General features: G+C 36.9%; 1 protein-coding gene across 1 annotated transcript; it reads right to left on the minus strand.

The window, feature by feature from the left end:
- Positions 1–6,571: 6,571 nt before the first annotated feature.
- LOC136042923 (mucin-2-like) lies at positions 6,572–9,853 on the minus strand. The gene has a single exon (XM_065727844.1). It carries the CDS (start codon positions 9,839–9,841, stop codon positions 7,082–7,084), a length of 2,760 nt encoding a protein of 919 aa, XP_065583916.1. The 5' UTR covers positions 9,842–9,853; the 3' UTR covers positions 6,572–7,081.
- Positions 9,854–14,031: the final 4,178 nt, after the last annotated feature.

Raw genomic sequence — 14,031 nt, forward strand, 5'->3', positions numbered from 1 at the left:
AACTAAAAACTAATAAAAAAAATAAAAAAGCTAAAAAACTAAAAAAACTAAAAAAAGGCAAAAACTACAAAAAAACTAAAAACTAATAAAAAAGCTAAAAAACTAAAAAAACTAAAAAAAGGCAAAAACTACAAAAAAAACTAAAAACTAATAAAAAAAATAAAAAAGCTAAAAAACTAAAAAAACTAAAAAAACTAAAAAAAAGGTAAAAAAGGGATGTAAATGACGACCGGGACACCGGGACAGGGAATGGTCGATTAGCAATCACCATCAACAAAGCTCAAGGGCAATGATAGTTGCCATCATTTTTGCTTTGAAGGTGACGTCATTCAAGTTATATAAGACATATGTTTGCGTAGAATTCTATTAATGTTTAAGTTTACAATGACTGATGAAGATGCTCAAAGAGTCTATGCCAAAAAACTTGCTGCTGATAGAGAAAGTCAGAAAAGAAAGCGTGCCGAGGAACTACCAGAGCAACGCGAAAGCAGACTTGCTGCTAAAAGAGAAAGTGAAAAAAGAAGGCGTGCCGAGGAATCAAAAGACCAGCAGGGAAACAGGCTTGAGGCTGATAGAGAAAGAAAGAACAGAAAGCATGCCGAGGAACTACCAGAGCAACGCAGAAGCAGACTTGCTGCTAAAAGAGAAAGTGAAAAAAGAAGGCGTGCCGAGGAATCAAAAGACCAGCAGGGAAACAGGCTTGAGGCTGATAGAGAAAGAAAGAACAGAAAGCATGCCGAGGAACTACCAGAGCAACGCAGAAGCAGACTTGCTGCTAAAAGAGAAAGTGAAAAAAGAAGGCGTGCCGAGGAATCAAAAGACCAGCAGGGAAACAGGCTTGCTGCTGATAGAGAAAGAAAGAACAGAAAGCATGCCGAGGAACTACCAGAGCAACGCAGAAGCAGACTTGCTGCTAAAAGAGAAAGTGAAAAAAGAAGGCGTGCCGAGGAATCAAAAGACCAGCAGGGAAACAGGCTTGCTGCTGATAGAGAAAGTAAGAAAAGAAAGCGTGCCGAGGAATCAGAGCAATCTGAAAGTTATCGCCTGGCATTCAGGTACAACCCAGTCGATGATTATAGCTTGAGTAGATGTGTTCAAATCGGGACAATGTCTAAAATTTGTCCCTATTGCAAGGCCTTGAAATTCAATGGTGAAACAATGGGAATGTGTTGCGCCTCAGGAAAAGTTAAACTTCCTCTATTGGCTGCACCACCAGAGCCATTGAAGACTTTCCTTACTGGAACTACGTCAGAATCTAAGCGTTTTTTGTCAAAAATCAGACAATACAACTCATGTTTCCAAATGACGTCGTTTGGAGCCCAAATCGAAAATCCAGATCAATTTATGTCTACTTTCAAAGTAAAAGGGCAAATTTATCATAAAGCAGGGTCCCTTCTACCATTCTCAGGCGAGAATCATAAATTTTTACAATTGTACTTCATCAGTGATAGAAATTCTGAATTGAATGCACGTTGCGAAATTTCTCCCAACGTTGAAAGGACAATCGTTTCCCAATTGCAACATCTTTTCCACGAAAATAATAATTTAGTGCGTCTGTTCAAAACAGCCATCGATTTGATGCCTACTGATACTCATAAAATTGTTATTTCCGCTGACAAAACGCCTCCTGGCCAACATGTGCGTAGATACAATGCTCCGACTATCGACGAAGTGGCAATCGTTATGGTCGGTGATCAGTTTTTACCTCGAGATATTATTCTACATAAGCAAAACGCTCAGTTGTTAAGAATTGCTGAAACTCATCGATGCTACGATGCCCTACAAAATCCTATCATTTTTTGGGATGGAGCCGACGGCTATCACTTTAATATTAAATTGATGAATCCAGCCACTAACAAAGAAATGAATAAGAAATGCAGTGCAATGCATTATTATTCCTATAGACTAATGATTCGGCAGGATGAAGAAAATTATATTTTAAAATGCCGTGAATTGTTTCACCAATTTGTCGTGGATATGTATGCTAAAATTGAATCAGAACGTTTGCTATATATCCGCCTGAATCAGACCAAGCTCCGCTCTGAACAATACATTCATTTGCGAGATGCAGTTATAAATGACGGTAATACCACAAACGTTGGAAGATTAACAATTTTACCTTCGTCATATGCTGGCAGTCCCCGTCATATGCATGAATATGCTCAAGATGCTATTGCGTATGTTCGTCTCTATGGTCGTCCAGATTTATTTATTACATTTACATGTAATCAATCTTGGGACGAGATACTGCAGCTTTTACTTCAAGGACAATCGGCGGTTCATAGGCATGACATTACGGCACGTGTCTTCCGGCAAAAGTTGAAATCACTGATAAACTACCTTGTAAAACATGAAGTGTTTCGGTCAGTGCGATGCTGGATGTACTCAGTGGAATGGCAAAAACGAGGTTTGCCACACGCACATATACTAATCTGGCTACATAAAAAAATTACTTCAAACGAAATTGATGATGTGATTTCCGCTGAAATACCTGATAAAATGTCGATAAGGGGTTACATGATATTATTGTAAAAAATATGATACATGGACCTTGCGGTGCACTGAACGAAAATTCACCATGCATGGCCAAAGGAAGGTGCACAAAGCAATATCCTCGACTTTTAGTACCCAAAACAATTACTGGCAATGATGGTTACCCACAATATAGAAGAAGATCTACTGAAGATGGCGGTAAAACAGCAATAATAAAGAAGCGTAACGGTACCACCATCGAAGTAGATAACCAGTGGGTTGTTCCATATTCCCCTTTATTATCAAAAACATTTAATGCACACATAAACGTTGAATACTGTAACTCCGTAAAGGCAATCAAATACATATGTAAATACGTCAACAAAGGCAGTGACATGGCAGTTTTTGGCTTGCAGTCCGAAATCAAAGATTTCGATGAAATCGTAGAATATCAGGCTGGAAGATACATAAGCAGTAATGAAGCTGTTTGGCGAATTCTTTCATTTCCGATACATGAACGTAGTCCAGCTGTTGTTCACTTAGCGGTACATTTACAGTATGGTCAACGTGTTTATTTCACGGAAACCAACGTGCAACAAAGAGTCCTGAATCCACCGGATACAACATTAACAGCTTTTTTTTCGCTTTGCAAAAATGATTCTTTTGCAAAAAAAATGCTGTATACTGAAGTGCCTTCGTATTACACGTGGAATACTAAAAATAAAGTATTTGAACGTCGAAAACAGGGTAAGTCAGTCTTTTGGTGAATGTACCCGGTCCGACATCCTTTTAATATTTGAGGACTGTAAATGGTACTATACATGACACTTACCGTAGTGCATGCCAAGCTCTGAATTTATTGGAGAATGACCAACACTGGGATAACTGCATCAATGACGCGTGCAAAACGTCAACCCCAAGTCAAATTCGTGCATTGTTTGGCATCATTTTAACAACTTGCTCTCCATCAGCTCCTACAGATTTATGGGAAAAATATAAGTCAAAAATGTCCGAAGATATACTTCATCGAAAACAGTTAGAGACGTCAGACATGACTTTTGATTTTACATCAGAAATTTATAACTACACTTTAGTTGTTATAGAAGATTTGTGCATAAGTATGGCAAACAAACCTCTTCAGGATTTGGGAATGCCTTCACCTAACCGTATCGCTGCTGTTTCGACATGTGTAGAATTGGATCGTGAACAAAGTTACAGTACGAGTGATCTATTGTCGTATGTACAAAATAACATTTCCAAGTTAACGTCGGAACAAAAAGACATTTATGATACGATAATGCATTGTGTCGATAACAACGTTGGAGAAATTTTCTTTTTGGATGCGCCAGGAGGTACTGGTAAAACGTTTGTGATAAAACTGATTCTGGCATCAATTCGATCTAAAAATGATATAGCGTTGGCAATTGCGTCGTCCGGAATAGCCGCAACATTGCTGCCTGGTGGAAGAACTGCTCATTCCGCTTTGACATTGCCTCTGAACTTGCATTCTACAGAAACTCCCACGTGCAATATTTCCAAATCATCTGGGATGGGTAAAGTATTGCAGCAATGCAAACTTATTATTTGGGATGAGCGCACAATGGCACACAAAAAATCGCTCGAGGCTCTGGATCAATGCTTGAAAGATTGGCAGCACCTTAATATTGCTTGCGGGAGATTTCAGGCAAACATTACCTATAATACCTAGATCAACTCCTGCAGACGAAATGAATGCTTGCCTGAAAAATTCTAATTTATGGGCACACGTAAAAACATTAAAATTAACTACAAATATGCGTGTCCGATTGCAAAACGATGACTCTGGTCAAACATTTTCAGATCAATTGCTGGCAATGGGAAACGGAAAGCTCCCAGTAGACTCAATTTCAGGACGTATACAACTACCTGCTGATTTCTGTAATTTAGTGACGTCCAAAAATGAATTGATTGAAAAAGTATTTCCGAATATTCTAAAAAATTATAAAAATAATAAATGGCTAAGTGAAAGAGCGATTCTCGCACCCAAAAATATAGACGTCCACGAAATCAACAATATTGTTTTGACCAAGATTCAAGACCAGGCAGTCCTTTACAAGTCAGTCGACACAGTTTTGGAACCAAATGAAGCGGTTAATTATCCATCTGAATTTTTAAATTCCATAGATCTTTCAGGGTTTCCACCACACGTGCTACAACTAAAAATAGGCGTATCAATAATACTTTTAAGAAATATAAACCCACCAAAGCTTTGCAATGGCACTCGACTTGCCGTAAAAAAAACAATGGAAAACCTAATAGAGGCCACAATCCTGACAGGGCCTTTTGAGGGTGAGGCTGTTCTTATTCCTCGCATTCCCATGATTCCAACAGATCTGCCTTTTCAATTTAAAAGATTGCAATTCCCAATTCGATTAGCATTTGCAATCACCATTAACAAAGCTCAAGGTCAATCATTAGAAAAATGTGGTATTGATCTTAATACTGATTGTTTTTCCCATGGACAATTGTACGTTGCATGTTCGAGGGTCGGTAAACCTGACAATCTATTTATATGCAGCGAGAATTGGACAGCGAAGAATGTTGTATATTCGCAAGTTTTACGCAGTTAATTTGTATTTCGGAACCAAATGAAGCGGTTAATTATCCATCTGAATTTTCAAATTCCATAGATCCTTCAGGGTGTCCACCACACCTGCTACAACTAAAAATAGGCGTACCAATAATACTTTTAAGAAATATCAACCCACCAAAGCTTTGCAATGGCACGCGACTTGCCGTAAAAAAAAAAACAATGGAAAATCTAATAGATGCCACAATCTTGACAGGGCCTTATGAGGGTGAGGCTGTTCTTATTCCTCGCATTCCCATGATTCCAACGGATCTGCTTTTTCAATTTAAAAGATTGCAATTCCCAATTCGATTAGCATTTGCAACCACCATCAACAAAGCTCAAGGGCAATCACTAGAAAAATGCGGTATAGATCTTAATACAGATTGCTTTACCAATGTACAATTGTATGTTGCATCTTTGAGGGTCGGTAAACCTGACAATCTATTTATACGCACAGACAATGGGACAGCGAAGACTGTTGTATATTCACAAGTTTTACGTAGTTAATTTGTATTGTATCTATCTATCTATCTATCTATATAAAAACGAGTTGTGTGTATGCATGTTTGTTTGTTTGTAAAAAGAGCGTTTGCATATGACGTCATTATTAGTACATACGGCTTTGTATATGGACAGACAATGGGAAAGCCAAGAATGTTGTATATTCGCAATTTTTACGTAGTTTGAAACACATATATAAATCTATCTATGTTCACAGGTGGGACACAGGGACACAACTACAATGGCGCGTAACTAATATGGCGCGTAACGACTTACGCGCGCGGGGGGGCTTGGGGGGGCGCGAAGCGCCCCACCAACTAGGTGTTGGGGTGGCGCGAAGCGCCACCCCAACAGCTAGTATATATATATATATATATATATATATATATATATATATATATATATATATATATATATATATATATATATATATATATATATATATATATATTCACAGGTGGGACACAGGGACACAACTAACATGGCGTGTAACTAATATGGCGCGTAACGACTTACGCGCGCTGGGGGGCTTGGGAGGGGGGTAAAAAAAATCCACAAAATATAGAATTAAATCATGCGTTTTGTTTTCCCATTTTTGTATTTCGACCAAACTTAGATTATTCTTTAGGAAAACATCTCTAAACATTCTCTAAGAAGGAGAAGGAAGATTGTATGGGTCTCTGATTCTAAGATCTTACTTAATTTAATGAAATTTAGAACACGCTAAGTATAATCCAAACTCGACCAGAAGATAATTTAGAACATTGTGATGTAGCCAAAGAAATGAACAAACCTTACATATTTAAATAGGTAATTTAGGGCAAGAACAAATTATTATTGTTGCTTTTGAAGCCCTGATCTAACATGAAATAGATAATAGAAAAATTAACGCATACAATAAATGTTTCCGCTGTTCAAATAAAATAATGGTCATTCTTTAGTTTATAAATTTATTTTGAGGGCAAATGCTGGAAAAAAGCTCTTAGGTATGATACTTTTGCCCAGAAGGGTATCTATCATTGGTAGTGGTACATTATGCCACGCTGACCTCAATTGCTTGGAGTCATCAGAAGAAACACTTAGTGGGATTTTTCATTAAGTTTAAACTCTTGCGTATGCGAGTATTTTTGGAAAAATGCCCAAAAAATGTCGTATATATGATGGTGCTTGCTTGAGGTTGGGTCAAACATTGAGTGTCAGAGGATGTGAATTGAGAGATAATAATAAAAAAAATCCACAAAATATAGAATTAAATCATGCGTTTTGTTTTCCCATTTTTGTATTTCGACCAAACTTAGATTATTCTTTAGGAAAACATCTCTAAACCTTCTCTAAGAAGGAGAAGGAAGATTGTATGGGTCTCTGACTCTAAGATCTTGCTTAATTTAATGAAATTTAGAACACGCTAAGTATAATCCAAACTCGACCAGAAGATAATTTAGAACATTGTGGTGTAGCCAAAGAAATGAACAAACCTTACATATTTAAATAGGTAATTTAGGACAAGAACAAATTATTATTGTTGCTTTTGAAGCCCTGATCCAACATGAAATAGATAATAGAAAAATTAACACATACAATAAATGAAATATAATAGAAAATAATATGACGACCATAATATCTTGGTGTTTCTTTGAATATTGATCGATACATTTTGTAGTCATTAATTGATTTTAGTGCTTTTCCAAGTTTATACTCAAAGTTGTCCAAGCGTTGTTTGTTACCAAATATTTGAAAGCACCCATTCAATTCTTGAAGTAATTTCAAAGCAATTTTAATGTCATGTAGAGTTCTACTTATTTTTGATAACAATTCAGGATCATATGTGCTTAAAAATTCTTTATCAAGAGAGTTTCGAAAAGTTTCTATTTCTGCTGATCTATTACACTTGTTCAAGAACATTTCAATTTCTGTGGGATTAAATTTCTTGTTTTTGGAAGGTGTCGTAGTATGTTTAGTAGTAGTTTTAGCTGTAGATGTAGCAGTAGGTGTAGTACTCAGTGTAGCAGTTGGTCTCGGTCTAACAGGTGTGGCAGTAGGTGTTATAGTAGATACACTAGTAGATAAATTAGTAGGTATGCTGCAAGGTCTAGTCGGTGTGTTAAGTGTAGTAGTCAGGTTAGTTGTAGGTGTGGTGGTAGATGTGGTAGTAGGTGTGGTATTATGTTGGGTGGTAGTTTTTGTAGTCGGTTTAGTAGTAGATACGGTGTGAAATGCAGCAGTTGGTGTAGTAATCAGTATAGATTCTGTAGTAGGTGTAGTTGTTGTAGTAGTTTGCATGGTAGTAGGTATTGTAACATATGTGGTAAAAGATATGGTTGTAGGTGTGGCAGTGATCATTGTAGTGGTAGGTTTAGCAGCCAAAGTGGTAGGTGTAGTAGCTGTATTAAAGGTCTTAGAAAAATTATTAGTAGGTGTACTAGGGGTATTAAAAGTAGTATACATTGTGATAAGTGATTGTGTAGGTGTGGTAGTAGGTGTATTCAATTTAGTAGGAAGAATGGCAGTATGGGTAGTAATATATGTAGTAGTAGATATGGTAGTAGAGGTGGTGGTAGTCGCTGTATTAGAAGGTTTAGTAGACAGTCTAGTCGGTAAGGAAGCTGTAGAAACAATGTTGGATACAGTATTTGTTGTAGTAGTCGGTGTAGGTGTGGTAGCAGGTTTAGTTAAAGTAGCGTTCATTGTGATAGCTTTTTTAATAGGTGTGTTAGTAGATGTGATAATAGGTGTGGCAGTAATCGGTATTGTCGTTTGTGTGGAAGAAGCACTTGTAGTAGTAGAAGGTGTAGCAGTATGTGCATTCAGTGCAATAGCTGTGGCATTTGGAGTGATAGTAGATACGGTAGCAGATGTAGTAGTAGGTGTAATTGTAGAAGTGGTAATACATTTAGTAGTCGGTATGGATGGTGTAGTAGATGTGATAGTAGATATGGTAGTGGATACAGGATTAGATACAGTAGTGGGTTTAGCTGTCGATGTAATAGTTGATATGGTAATAGGTGTGATAAGATAGATAGTCGATATAGTAGTTGGTGTTGTCAGTTTAGTAAATATGTTAGTAGGTATGGTAGCAGATACAGTAGTAGGTGTAATGGTAGAAGTATAAGTAGTAGTAGTATGTGTAGTTGTCGGTGTAGTTGGTATAGTAGCTGTGGTGGTAGGAGTGGTAGTAGATCCAGTGTTAGATACAGTAGTGGGTTTAGTTGTGAATTTAATAGTCGATGACGTAATATGTATGGTAAGATTGGTAGTTGGTGTAACAGTAGATGCAGCAGTAGATATAGTATTAGGTGAAGTAGTAGATTGAGTAGAAAGTGTGGTAGAAATTGTAACAGCTGTTGTAGTCGGTGTAGTAGTTTTGGTAGTAGGTGTAGTCTTAGAAATAGTGGTATATGCAGTAGTAGGTGTCGTAATAGATGTAGTACTAGGTGTACTAGAAGGCATAGCGGTCGCTGTAGTCAGTTTAGCTGGTGTGGTAGTAGGTATGGTAGTAGATACAGTAGTAGACACAGTAGTAAGTTTAGCAGTCGTTGTCACAGTCAGTGTTGTAGTATGTGTAGTAGTAAGTGTTGTTGAAGATTCGGTAGTCGCTGTAGTCTTCCTAATATTTTGTCTTTTGCTTATAAGTCTTTCTAAATCCTTCTTGTTGCATTTGTTTTCTTCCCCCACTTCATTATCAGTTATGTGCAGTTCACATACCACCGCCAACTTTAACTTCGTCTTACAAAATTTGGTTTCTATTTCATATTTTATGTATCCTTCGTTGAATGTAGTACGCCAATCACATTTACTTGTTTTTCTTTGGCATCTAATTGGTGTACACTTTGGCATATGTTTAGCACCATAAGTAATAAGTTCTCTTCCCCAGAGATCAAGGTCTGATATTTTTCCTTCTCGAGATAATTGTCCCACGTACTTAGCAAGAGGCTCGTAATCATATATCACCATCGGTGGTCGGTACGTATACTTTACATCTATATGACGAATAAATGGGAGTCTTGATAGTGTTACATCTTTTATCAAATTACAAGATCTAGTGGCTTCATAATAAGTTTCTTTAACACCTTTTATAAGAATATAACATACACAATACGTTCTTTTATTTCCTATAGCATCTATAACACCTGCGACTGGTCTGCTTAAATATTTATCATTATCAAAATTGTCAACACAAAACTTCGCATTATCGTCATAAAAAACGGCTAACACTAGATTCATACAAATCATACTAAATAATAATAACAATTTCATCATTATTAGTCTATTAGATAATGGGGCATATTTCATACTTAACGACTAAATGTTGTGACAAGTTCATTGAATCGAAAGAAAAAAATACTTAAAATTCCTAGCTGTTTTTCTAGTTAAAATTAAAAACCAAATTTATTATCAGGCAACATGAATAATTTTACAGTTTACATAATAAACTTAACGATTTGGAACTGACAACGAATAACAATAACGATTTTGCAAAAGAAAATCAAATTTTAATGTATTTACGTGTGCCCATCAATAAGAATTTTTCAGGCAAGCATTCACTTCATCCGCAGGTGTCGATCTAGGAATAATAGGTAATGTTTGTCTGAAATATTAACCCACCAAAGCTTTGCAACTGCACGCAACTTGCCGTAAAAAACAATAGAAAACTTAATAGAGGCAACAATCTCGACAGGGCCTTTCGAGGGTAAGGCTACTCTTATTCCTATCTTTGTAAGATTTGAGAGGAAATTCTAAACCCTTTGGCAGTGCATTGATATTGCTTGCGGGAGATTTCAGACAAACATTACCTATTATTCATAGATCGACACTTGAAATATATAATGCCATGGAGTCAAACTTGATTTTCTTTTGCAAAATCGTTATCGTTATTTGTTGTCAGTTCCAAATCGTTTAGGTTATTATGTAAACTGTAAAATTATTCATGTTGCCTGATAATAAATTTGGTTTTTTAATTTTAACTAGAAAAACGGCTAGGAATTTTAAAGTATTTTTTTCTTTCGATTCAATGAACTTGTCACAACATTTAGTCGTTAAGTATGAAATATGCCCCATTATCTAATAGACTATTAATGATGAAATTGTTATCATTATTTAGTACTAGCTGTTGGGGTGGCGCTTCGTGCCACCCCAACACCTAGTTGGTGGGGCGCTTCGCAACCCCCCTCCCAAGCCCCCCAGCGCGCGTAAGTCGTTACGCGCCATATTAGTTACACGCCATTGTAGTTGTGTCCCTGTGTCCCACCTGTGAATATATATCTATCTATATATATAAAAATAAGTTGTCTGTCTGTCTGTCTGTGGATCAGGTGACGTCATGTTTCTGTGTTGACTGACGTCATGAAATTAGTTGTCGTCATTTTTGCTTTGACGGTGACGTCATTAACGGTATTTGAACGCAAAACCGCGCAGTTAGATGAAAATCCACCTGGACAGCGAGAGTCAAAACATATCAAAACTGAAAATGATAGCGATGATGATTGGGTTTGGGATTTTGACTTGGATAAGGTCATCAATGCCTACCAGATTTAAGTTAAAAAAACAAAGATTCGTCGATATGTACTTCATAGTGACGCTGAAAAATAAAGAAGAAAAAGAAAACTGAAAAAAGAAAAAAGGTAAAAAACTAAAAAGAAAAAACACTCAAAGAGAAATTACAGACCGGGACACAAATGACGACCGAGACAGAGGGAATATAAGTGACGACCGGGAACCTCAAAGAGAAATTACAGACTGGGACACCCGGACACAAATCACGACCGGGACACAGGGAATATAAATGACGACCGGGACACAGGGACACAACTACAACGGGGACGCCGGGGGCACAGGCGGGATATATAAATGACGACCGGGACACAGGGATTGTTCGAATAGAAATTACAGACCGGGACACCGGGACACAAATGACGACCGGGACACCGGGACACAGGGAATATAAATGACGACCAGGACACTCAAAGAGAAATTACAAACTGGGACACCGGGACACAAATGACGACCGGGACACAGGGAATATAAATGACGACCGGGACACAGGGACACATCATTAGAATAATGAGGTATAGATCTGAATACGGATTGTTTTTCCCATGGACAATTATATGTGCATGTTCAAGAGTCAGTAAACCTGACAATCTATTTATATGCACAGACAATGGGACAGCGAAGAATGTTGTATATTCACATGTTTTACGTAGTTAAAAACATATATTTATATCTATCTCTATTCACAGGTGGGACACAGGGACACAACTACAATGGCGCGTAACTAATATGGCGCGTAACGACTTACGCGCGCGGGGGGGCTTGGGGGGCGCGAAGCGCCCCACCAACTAGGTGTTGGGGTGGCGCGAAGCGCCACCCCAACAGCTAGTATATATATATATATATATATATATATATATATATATATTATATATATATATATATATATATATATATATATATATATATAATATTATATATATATATAGTATATATCTATATATATATAAAAATAAGTTGTCTGTCTGTGTGTGTGTGTGTGTGTGTGTTGTTTGTGTCGAGTGACGTCATGTTTGTGTTTCGACTGACGAAATTACAGACCGGGGCATCGGGACACAAATGACGACCGGGACACCGGGACATAGGGAATATAAATGACGACCGGGACACTCAAAGAGAAAGCGACCGGGACACAAGGAATGTTCGATTAGCAATCACCATCAACAAAGCACCGGGACACAAATGACGACCGGGACACAGGTAATATAAATGACGACCAGGACATAAGTAAAAAAAAAAATAAAAAAAAAGGTTAAAACTACAAAAAAACTAAAAAGAAAAAAAAACTAAAAACTAATAAAAAACTAAAAAAACTAAAAAAACTAAAAAAGAAAAAAAGGAAAAAAACTGAAAAATAAAGGAGAAAAACAAAACTTAAAAAAAACTAAAAAGGTAAAAACTACAAAAAACTAAAAAGAAAAAAAAACTAAAAAAACTAAAAAAAAAACAAAAAAAAACTAAAAAGAAAAAAAGGGGAAAAACACAAAAATTTATTTCATCATTTACCAATTCAAAAACGAATGTATATACAGACCGGGACACAAATGACGACCGGGACACAGGGAATATAAATGACGCCCGGGACACAGGGACAAAACTACAACGGGGACGCTGGGGGGCACAGGGGGACATATAAATGGCAACGGGGACACAGGGAATGTTCGATTAGCAATCACCATCAACAAAGCTCAAGGGCAATCATTAGAATCATGAGGTATAACTAAAAAAAAACTAAAAAAGGTAAAAAACTAAAAACTAAAAAAAAGACCAATTCAAAAACGAATGTATATACAGACCGGTACACCGGGAGACAAATGACGACCGGGACACAAGGATTATAAATGGCGACCGGGACACTCAAAGAGAAATTACAGACTGGGACACCGGGACACAAATAACGACCGAGACACAGGGAATATAAATGACGACCGGGACACAGGGACACAACTACAACGGGGAAGCCGGTGGGCACAGGGGGATATATAAATGAAGACGGATACACAGGGAATGGTCGATTACCAATCACCATCAACAAAGCTCAAGGGCAATCATTAGAATCATGAGGTATAGATCTGAATACGGATTGTTTTCCCATGGACAATTATATGTTGCATGTTCAAGAGTCGGTAAACCTGACAATCTATTTATATGCACCGACAATGGGACAGCGAAGAATGTTGTATATTCGCAAGTTTTACGTAGTTAAAAATATATATATATATATATATATATATATATATATATATATATATATATATATATATATATATTATATATATATATATATATATATATATATAAAGTTGTTTGTCTGTCTGTCGACTGACGTCATGTTTGTGTGTCGACTGACGTCATGTTTGTCGACTGACGTCATTATAAGGATTGAGCTGTATGTCGTCATGAAGTTGTTTGTCGTCTGACGTCATGTTTGTCGACTAACGAAACTACAGACCGGGACACCGGGACACAAATGACGTGTTATGTCTGTTATAACATAATAGAGGCAACAATCTTGACAGGGCCTTTTGAGGGTGAGGCTTTCTTATTCCACGCATTCTCATGATTCCAATGGATCTGCCTTTTCAACCTAAAAGATTGCAATTCCCAATTTGATTAGCATATTTAGTTTTCAGTCCAGAACCACTAAAGCTATTATGTAAATATCAAAAATATTTATGTTGTCTGAGCAATAATTTTTAGTTTTTATTTCAAAATAGAAAATTACCTGACAATTTTAGAATTATATCTATCTATATATATAAAAATAAGTTGTCTGTATGTTCACGTAGAATCTATTATGTTTAAGTTTAAAATGACTGATGAACTTACAATGGCAAAAGCCGATGAAGATGCTCAAAGAGTCTATGCCAAAAAACGTGCTGCTGATAGAGAAAGTCAGA

Source organism: Artemia franciscana, unplaced genomic scaffold, assembly GCF_032884065.1.
Source record: "Artemia franciscana unplaced genomic scaffold, ASM3288406v1 Scaffold_2494, whole genome shotgun sequence".
NCBI lineage: Eukaryota > Metazoa > Arthropoda > Branchiopoda > Anostraca > Artemiidae > Artemia > Artemia franciscana.

Excerpts from the sequence above, each read along its gene's own strand:
- LOC136042923 (XM_065727844.1), bottom strand. The coding sequence starts at position 9,841 with ATGATGAAATTGTTATTATTATTTAGTATGATTTGTATGAATCTAGTG.